Source organism: Lycium ferocissimum, chromosome 9 (genome assembly GCF_029784015.1).
Source record: "Lycium ferocissimum isolate CSIRO_LF1 chromosome 9, AGI_CSIRO_Lferr_CH_V1, whole genome shotgun sequence".
Lineage (NCBI taxonomy): Eukaryota > Viridiplantae > Streptophyta > Magnoliopsida > Solanales > Solanaceae > Lycium > Lycium ferocissimum.
Genome location: NC_081350.1, coordinates 44509493 through 44519148, shown reverse-complemented (window position 1 = coordinate 44519148; position 9656 = coordinate 44509493). Strand labels below are relative to the sequence as shown.

Here is a 9656-nt window from a genome sequence, read left to right as displayed (position 1 = left end):
CATCTCTTCTTTTTTTTGGATCATTTAGGTTCGAAAAAATGCTCTTGGTTTTATGGCCACACAAAATATACTTTTAGTTACATGACCATTATTGATAAATTGATAAAATGTAGTAACACGGGAGATCGGCTAAAAAAATACATGAAATCTTTGTAGAGTCATTTTACTTATATGAGCGAGGAGACAAGTTAATGGCTGACTTAGCTTGTTGGATGTAGAGATTTGCCTATGAAATTTCTAAAAAAAAAAGCATATCGGGCGAGGAGGTAGGATCGTCGTATAGGGCAATTTACGTCATTTCACTCACCAATAAACACTTGATGCACGTGATCAAAAAACTCTTAATCGCTTTTAGATATCAACTACCCTGCGGTGTGGGCCCCAAATTTTACACCTTGCAGCCTTTTAATGGTATTTTATTGTCTCTTCTTGCAAATTTCAACCGATTCAAAAATATCTATAGCTCCACTTCTCTATTTAGTCTTGTGTTCTTCATAACTCAATCGATTACTATTTTAAAGTTATTGAGGAAATCTATTTGAAAGTCTAAATGTTGTATTTTCTTTATTTAATATATATATATATATATATATATATATATATATATATATATATATATATATATATGTTGACTATACATTTTTCATTTCTTTTACGTGGCTCCGTTCATTATTAGTTGTCGTGTTTTTGATCTACTTTTGCACGCCTTTTAAGAAATTATAAGTAAAAGACTATATTTGCCAATTCACTCTTATCTATCTTAAAAAATTTGCGCTATATTTAAGAATAGTGCTAAGCTAATTTTATTAGTATTTGAACGATTATAATATCAACTAATAATACTTGTTTGAAGTTTTCAGATTTATATTTTTTATGCTTTAATCAATATTGGTTGCTTTCAAAAACACCTAATGTTAAAGGGCAATGAGACAAAATGGATTACTTTTATATCTTGATTTTGTATAATGATAAATATTTGGTCAAATATTTTCAATAACCTTGACAATTAATATGGGACAGAGGCAGTATTAGGGTATGAGCGGACGCTAACTCAAAACGCAATGGCTGTGAATATTACAATAAGTCATATTTATTTTGTTTTCTGCCAACGTAATGTTATTAAATAGAATTATCTTTTAGATGAGCTCCATTGAACTCATCATTTCATGCCTAATCTACGTGCAGCCTTCTGACTTTTCTAAGAGTCCGGAACCAAAATGACCCCAAAAAAAATCTTTTGAACTAAAATACCTCAACAAAAAAAGGTGACATAAGTATCTTTAACGCAGTAATTTACTACGCTAAAGGACTTAACCGTAACGGCATGATTAGATCCTTTAATGCAGTAAAATACTGCGTTATAGAACCAGTAAAAAAAAAAAAATTCTATAACGCAATATTTTACTGCCTTATAGAAACAGTTAAAAAAAAAATTGGCCAACTTTATTTTTTGCAACACTTAGTGTTTTTTTCATACTTTGACTAACGATTAGTCGTGTGTCAAGACTCCGAAACGTCAATATTTTATATAGAACCTGCTATTTTTTTCTGCATACAATAATGTAGGCTCAATACATCAAGGATACATAAATGTTCCGATCGTCATTTTAGGGGTTGAAAAGGTGCCCGAAGTAAGTTTTGTTTGAAAACTTTAGATTTAAGTGTTCTATTTTTATAAGGTTATTTTAGTCAACTTTATATGTTGAGAAAAATTAGTCACTTTATTTTGAAAAATTGAAATCACAAAAGTGAATATTGACATTTTACATTTTGGAGTTATTTTACATTGAAATCTATTTTTTATCATCATATTATAAGTAAAGAAACTAAAAACTATAGCCAATTTGGGGAAAAATTGAAATTGAATAGGATAACAAGTGTTTTTTTAAAAATTGCTTTGTTAAATGCTACGGCAGTTTGTCCACGTAGATCTCGAAAAATACGCAAGATAAAAAAAAAAAAAACGCGTAAAAACGGACATTGAAAGAAAAGTTATGATCATCTAAAGTTTGACCACTTTACTGACTAGTTTTTCTCCTATATTTTTTAGAATTAGATTATATATTCAAAATAAAGTTATGTCTTGATTAAAAAATAATACGCTTAAATCAAAATCTTAAAAAATAAAACACTTAAACCTAAAGTTTCCAAACAAAACTTACTTCTGCATGTATCTTTTCAACCCCTAATTGGTCGACGATCCGAACGTTTACGTATCTTTGATGTTTGATTGAGCCTACATTATAATCGCAAAAAAAAATATCGTGTTCTATATAAAATATTGACGTTTCGGAGTCTTGACACACGACTAATCGTTGGTCAAAGTATGGAAAAAACACTAAGTGTTGCGCAAAGAAAAGATTTATTAAAATAAGATGTTGCGATCTTTTTATGGAAAAAAAACACTAAATATTCCTTAAGTGTGTTATTTTTAATGCGTAACTTTATTTCGAATATGTTGCAAAAAAAAAAAAAAATACGTGTAAATCGGACGTAAAAAATAGTGCAAAAAACGCGTATATTCGAAGAAAGCTTACGCTTTAAAAAATAACACACTTAAATCTAAACCCTAAAAATAAAAACTTTAAACTAATGACAACAAGTCTTCAAACAAAAATAGACGTCTATGTATATAGAACACTCAAACCTAAAGTTTTCAAACAAAACTTACTTGCAGACCTTTTCAACCCCTAAAATGATGATGCGAACGTTTACGTATCCTTGATGTTGAGCACATTATTGTATCAAAAAAAATTAGGTTCTATATAAAATATTGACGATTTAGCCTTACACACACGACTGTCGTTGGTCAAAGTATGGGAAAAAAATACTAAAGTGTTGCAAAAAATAAAGTTGGCCAATTTTTTTTAATTGTTTTATTGCGTTATAGATTTTTTTTTTTTTTTAACTGGTTCTATAACGCAGTATTTTACTGCGTTAAAGGACTTAACCAAAAAAAAAAAAATTAAGTCCTTTAGCGTTAAATACCACTAAAAAAGGTACTTATGTCACTTTTTTTTTTTTGTTGGGGGTATTTTTGGTTCAAAAGATTTTTTTTTGGGTCATTTTGGATAACGGACTCCTTTTCTAACACATATAGAAGTTCGTTTGGATGGGCTTAAAAATTTAGGGATATTAAAAATAATGGCGTGAAGTTAAGCCAAAAAGAGAGAGTTTTGTTGTAACTTAACTTATTTTTTTACTATAAAGTATCTTACTATATAAAAAGTTCTTTTTATTGATGCCCAATTATATTTTAGGCTTATTTTAAGACAAAATGACTTTTAAATAGGCCCAACCACTCAAAAAAAGCGAAATTTATAAGCTGAAATGTTTTAAAGAACTTATAAACCAATTAAACGGCTCATAATATAAATTAGCATGTATATTATCATACCTATAGATTCAAAATGATATTTATTTTCTCACTTTATTTACCGTTACTCATTTAGAAAATTTAATAGTACACAAAATTGAAAAGGAAGATGAATTGAGGTAACTTAAAGTTACTGATATAAATTCTTATTTTGTACTTTTCATTTTTATTGAAAAGGAAGATGAATTGAGGTAACTTAAAGTTACTGATATAAATTCTTATTTTGTACTTTTCATTTTTAAGAAAATTATTTTCTCGCTTCTGTTTATACGAAAATTTTCTAATCTATAAATTACTATCAAAAATTGCATAATATAAAAACATATTATGCTCATGTGCTTACTTTTTAATGTTGTAGGGGAAACACGCATGATAAATAATGAAGTTTAAGTTCAGCATAAAAAGTTTATCAAAAAATAAAAAAAATTAGTTCTATCAGTTGAAGACAACAACAAATAGCAACAATTTACCCACTAATAAGTACTCTCTCCGTCTCATCGTGATTTTTTAAAATGTCTTAATTATTTGTCATTTTAGAAGTTCAAGATAAAATTAATTACTTTTTCCATCACCTTTAGTAGTAATTGTTCTTGAAGACTACAAATATCTCAATAAAGTAAATATTTAATGAAGAACGATTATATCTTAAGACATAAATGAACGTAAAATAGTCAAAAACTCCTCCTAAGTAATGTTTTCGTGACGTGTAAAAGAGAAACACGACTATTAATTTGAGACGAAGAAGTAGAAGAATTATTGGGGCCGTGCAACTCATCTAGTACTTCAATAAACTCCTAAGTGTGATCTCTAATTTGCTTGCTTATAAGTTCAATATGTTGATATTTTATAATTGTATCTGTATTTTGCTCTTCCCATAACTACCACATAAGTATAGAGATAGAAGAAGTTACTACTAGAAAACGTGAAATTTTGATGGAGCTTCCTTCAAAAATTTGTTCGTTAAAAATGTTCTCGACGTACTTTTCATTGAAAATCTCAAATTTTCAATGAAAGCGTTGGTCGGAATTTCACATTTTTTTTAGTAGTGAGTGCAATACAACTGGTAGTCAACAAAGCTAGTGACACTGTGTTTGACACCCATTTTATATATGGAGTGGAGAGCTATAACTCTTTTAGCTTCTAAAGGGACACTTGCTTTTGGTAGATGCTTATATTATACCCCCTTTTTATTTAGAAAAATAAAAGACTGAAAAAAAGAGAACACTTACAAAAATTTCCTAACTTTGTTTTTCTGAAAGACACGTGCATAACATGAATCTACAGTGAAGTTTTTCTTGAATAAGTTTGTCTTCTTCCTCAAAGAACCATTATCACATGGGCCAATTAGCTGTAGAGACTAGTCCCACTGAACTGAGATGAAAATACAAACCTTTAAAGAACCAATAATAGAGGGTCCTCTCAGCGTTAAATATGGCCCCTTCAATAATTTAATACACTACCCTTCACTCTATGGTATAATAATATTGTACATGTTAGACAGTTTATGAACTCATGGTAGACCCCTATATGCCTCTAATATGTTTATCTTATCCACCAAATATTCCCCTCTTTGCTTCCCTTAACTAATAAGTATTTTTTTTGTCATAAAACAAGTTAGATCATTTGTTGATTTGTGCATGTCATTCTTCAGTTGGCGCATGTTAATCTCTCTCTGTATTTTTAATTTGTTGAATATCCCTGAAGAGACACCTCCCTAGTTATATATAGTTAAATGCAATAATGCATGATACCAGCCACTCTCAATTTCTTGTTACATGAAATGACTTCATTTCTGAGAAACTTGTAGAGGGGTTATAATTTCTCAAGCATTCAATTAACCTAGACCTTTAAGATATAACAGATGAAGTAGCATATGTGACCATTTTAGACTTCTTTGAAAATCCCGTTACTGAGAGATAAATACAACATTTTTTGCTATCCTTCCTCACATGTAATTCGATTCTATAGGGGATTTATATGTGGAAGAAATGAGTGCGGTTCTCATATTATGTTAAATAATCCGAACATCTAACACAAACTTTTAAGATAGTGGCTAGAGTAGCTCAAAATAATTTAAACCCTTTAAAAATGCTTACACAACTGATGAGGGACATGAGTAACGTTCTTTAAAAATAACCTCTTATTGAAATCTATATGTATAAAAACACCAGTCACTGACACCACAAAATTTTATAGTAGATTGTTTGCTTTTGGACGGCTTATTCGCTTTAGCATTAGAAAAATATTTTGTCATCCTCTTTGAGAGGAGGAAAGGCTATAATTTTGAAGTAAATTTTGGACTTTATGATCAGTTGAATTTGGTGCTATGCCTAAGACGAAAAGGACCAGCTAGCGAGCAATGCACCTAAAGAATACCTTATGCATGGTATACTTGCTTATTCTAACAGAGTTCAAGTTATATGTATTTACAATTCATAAGTCTTTTTACATTATTTGGTTAAACTGACCTACAATAACATGTAGGTTGTCATAACAGGCCTAATATGATAATTGGAAAAATAATATAATGCAATAACATGCTATAACAGATTAAACTGTATTGATAGTTTATTGTTTTTTAACACTATCGGTGTATATAATTTAAATCTATTCTAATATAGCATACTGAATTGCTTACTATTTTACTGTACAAGACTACAACTACAAGTCTAGCAGTTACTCTTTTTTTGGTTGAGTGACTGGCCATGATCTCATAGGTCATACTTGAAATGTATGGTAAATATTCTTATTCTGCCAATGCAGTGACTTGATGCTTAGGAATACTTTGTGTCCTATCACCATAAATTTCTTTAATTCACATTGCATGAAGCTTGTGGAAATTCTTCTTTAATTCTCCTACTCTTATTTGTCTCCTGTCTAATTTCACTTTGATCTCAACAGATGTGTATCAATTATCACTTCTCACTTGTATATAGTCACATGAAATAGATGCTCTCACTGTACCAAACAACTAATCTCACATGAAGTCCCTTAAATATGTTGGAGATTTTGTCCTCCAAGTGTACTACTTTTATTTCCACATCACATGTCAAATTCCCTACTTCGACTACCTTTCAGTCAGAAAGGTCATTTTCCTTCTGTATATGTTTAGGTTCTACTGAACTCAATATTTTTAACATAGAACATAGAGATATACACAAAAAGTTACTAATTTAAGACAAGTGTTAAAATCTTCACCTATAATTTTAAAAGTAAAACGAGATTAGTGCGAAAAAACCTTAAATATTAATTAATCCGTCAAATTTTGAATACTGAATCTGTCTTTATGTGTCCCCGTCTTAACTGCTACATACCCTCTACTGACCCTTAAAAATGGGATGTGGAGTCCAGACCCTCTTCTTTTCTTTATTAGCTTCATTGGTTTTTGTTGAACTTTCTCTTTCCATATTACACTTCCTAGTTCCTACTTCCTTTAAATTTTGGTTGCTTTAGAAAGAGAAGAGGGATATATGGGCAAAGATTTGCTCTTATATAAATAGAATGAAGAAGCCCAATTTTGGTAAAGTTTTAGATTGTTTTAGTACACTTTCTTCTTCTGGACCAGGATCTTGTTTTTGCATCAATGAATTTGGAGGCCATGATGATGATGACTTTGAAAAGAAGCCACTCATGAATAATAATTCCTCAGATCAAGATCATCAGCATTTGATGAGATTGAAGGATGTTATTAATGTTGGACCTCCAACCCTGGCTTTCCAGTTGAAGCCTAAGGTATGTTTTCAAATCTTTATCACCATCATGTTCCTCCATCCCTGTCTAACAAATTAATCTTGAAAAGGAGGGAGCATGTTTCTTTTATTTACTTAATAAATATGTCTTTTAATACGCCCCGTCACGTGTGAGTTTGATTCTTTTTTATGGGTCAAACACATAGAAATTCATTTTTATAATGAGTAGAAGGCAATGAAATCACTTGGACTTAGCACCAATGCTTGTTCTAATCTAATATTGACTTGTGTGACCTTCTGTTTAAGTGGTTAAATATGACATACTTTTTACTTACGCAAGATTCATTTTCTTTACACAACTTCGTCTCTATCAACCAATATGGGACAATCTAGCAACAAAAAAAAAAAAAAACTATTTGTGAAATTTTCTTTCGAGTTAGTCTAGACAGTATTTGTGCATATGAACTTGACCGATTTTAATGGGAAATATCATTTTAAAGAAATCAATCATGAATCCTTGTAATTGAACCTTTTTTTAAAATAGAAACATGAATCTAATTAATTTGTTTGGAACTTAAAGCATAAGTATTATCGTTATTGTAGATAGTGGTGCTAAGAGTTTCCATACACTGCAATGGTTGTGCAAGGAAAGTCGAGAAACACATCTCCAAAATGGAAGGTATGTTAATTGTCAAATCGCTCCTCTCTTTATAGTACAAAGTGTCTTCTAATTAGTGACTACCGTGAAAACTTGCTAAAAGTTGACCACTTGGTTTATATGCAAAGAAAGGTCATGATTTTAACCTTATTTTAACCTTACTTAAAATTTCTATGATCCCATTTAACTTGGTACGCGTTTGGACATGTGATTTGATAGCATGGTTTGAAATCATGAGATGAAACCAACGTTTGGACATGCATTTCAAACCATAGTTTGAAACCCCAAATCATCCAAAAAGGCATGATTTGGGATTTCAAACCATGATTTCAAAAAATTTAAATATAAAACTTGACCCATAAGTTTATATTTTGTAAAAAAAGACCCATAAGTTGGTAAATATTTTTAACAATTATTTAAATATGCATGCTCGGCCTGAAGAGATTGTTCGTACCATATGGAAGGATTATATTAAAGAGTAGTTACATTACTATTCATGTTAAATTTTCGTTTTTATTGAACTAAAGTTTGATCAATTGATGTTGTATTTTTTAGAAAGACCTTCTAGTAGCGCATTAATTTTGTTATGAACTATGACTTGCTCATTTGGTAAGATTGTATAAGAATTGAGAATGTTTTGATAGTTTTCACAACTTGTGAGGTTTATGTCTATAAGAGAAAATACAACTTAAAATATCCAAATTGCATGTCCAAACATGGTTTCAAACCATGTCCAAACGGCTCCTTATTGATACTGACAATCTGACATGACAACACGTACAAAGAATTTTGTACATTATTAATATATTTTAATCAGTTATAGTGGATTATTTTTTTAACTGAATTTAAATGGAGTGGCATGATAATCACGTCACTTTAATTTGATGATATAAATAATTCTTATACGATTGACGCATAAAAATTAAATACTCCTACTAACTTCTAACTCATTTCTTAATTTATAGTATAATTAAGATGTTGTCCATGAGCGCGGCATGTATAGCGGTTGTTTCCGTAACTAATGAAGTTGAAAGTTTATACCCGAAGAGTGAGCCTTTATTAGGGGGCGCAAAGGGATTCATCCGAATCTGCTTTGCAGGAAAATCACATTATTTATACATGGTCAAAACTCATATATATAGTTAGATGTTTAGTCCTTTTGATTCATTCATATGTTTATATCTTTATATTTTGAAAATTAAACTCCTTACTGAAAATCTTGACTTCGTCGTTATTTAGTAATAAAACTAAGTGATGTTCTAATTGAGTTGATGAATTTATTCAAACAGGGGTGGATATGTACCAAGTAGATTTGGAGACCAAGAAGGTTGTTGTTATTGGAGACATAGTACCTTTTCAAGTGTTGGAGAGTGTTTCGAAGGTTGTCAAAAATGCTGAGCTTTCAAGTTGGAACACTCCTCACTAGCTTGCTATAATATGGAACCAGTATATGTTGAATTCTTCAAACAAGTATTAAAGAAGGGGAAAAGAAAGAGCCAAAAATAGTTCTGATTATGCAATAATGCAACTATGTACATGTATTCTATATCTTCAGCATCAAAATGGAGCATCTGTACATTATTAATTTGTGTCAGAAAAGAAGAATTGCATCAGTGTTTCAATATATTTGTGATTGAAGCGTAATTGTTATTGTTATAGTAGATAATATTAGAACGTTTTTACTGCTTATGTTTTACGTTGTTACTGCTTATTCTTTATCGTTACTAGATTATTTACTGCATAGGCTGTTATTTTAGTTTCCATTATTTTAAGAGTGCATCATAATCTTTTCCTTGATTTCTGGTGTAGTTCCACCGTAGGAGGAGACTTTGTTAGTTTGTTTTGTGTATATATTTCAGTTTTTCATCAATTAATAGAAGTATCTTTTTGCTTCATGTTTCTCAGTTTATTATATGGTATCCGAGCCCACTTC

The 9656-nt window shown here is 30.3% G+C and overlaps 1 protein-coding gene across 1 annotated transcript; it reads left to right on the top strand.

The window, feature by feature from the left end:
- Positions 1-6681: 6681 nt before the first annotated feature.
- Positions 6682-9412, top strand: LOC132031021 (heavy metal-associated isoprenylated plant protein 35). Its single transcript, XM_059420854.1, has 3 exons — positions 6682-7108; positions 7669-7744; positions 9013-9412. The coding sequence occupies exons 1-3, from the start codon at positions 6878-6880 to the stop codon at positions 9147-9149; spliced, it is 444 nt and encodes a 147-aa protein (XP_059276837.1). The 5' UTR covers positions 6682-6877; the 3' UTR covers positions 9150-9412.
- Positions 9413-9656: the final 244 nt, after the last annotated feature.

What these genes read in the sequence shown, in the direction of transcription:
- LOC132031021 (XM_059420854.1), top strand. Translation starts at nt 6,878, where the DNA reads ATGAAGAAGCCCAATTTTGGTAAAGTTTTAGATTGTTTTAGTACACTT. An exon ending in CTTTCCAGTTGAAGCCTAAG is followed by an intron (nt 7,109 to 7,668) that starts GTATGTTTTCAA and finishes TCGTTATTGTAG; the next exon opens with ATAGTGGTGCTAAGAGTTTC. An exon ending in ACACATCTCCAAAATGGAAG is followed by an intron (nt 7,745 to 9,012) that starts GTATGTTAATTG and finishes TTATTCAAACAG; the next exon opens with GGGTGGATATGTACCAAGTA.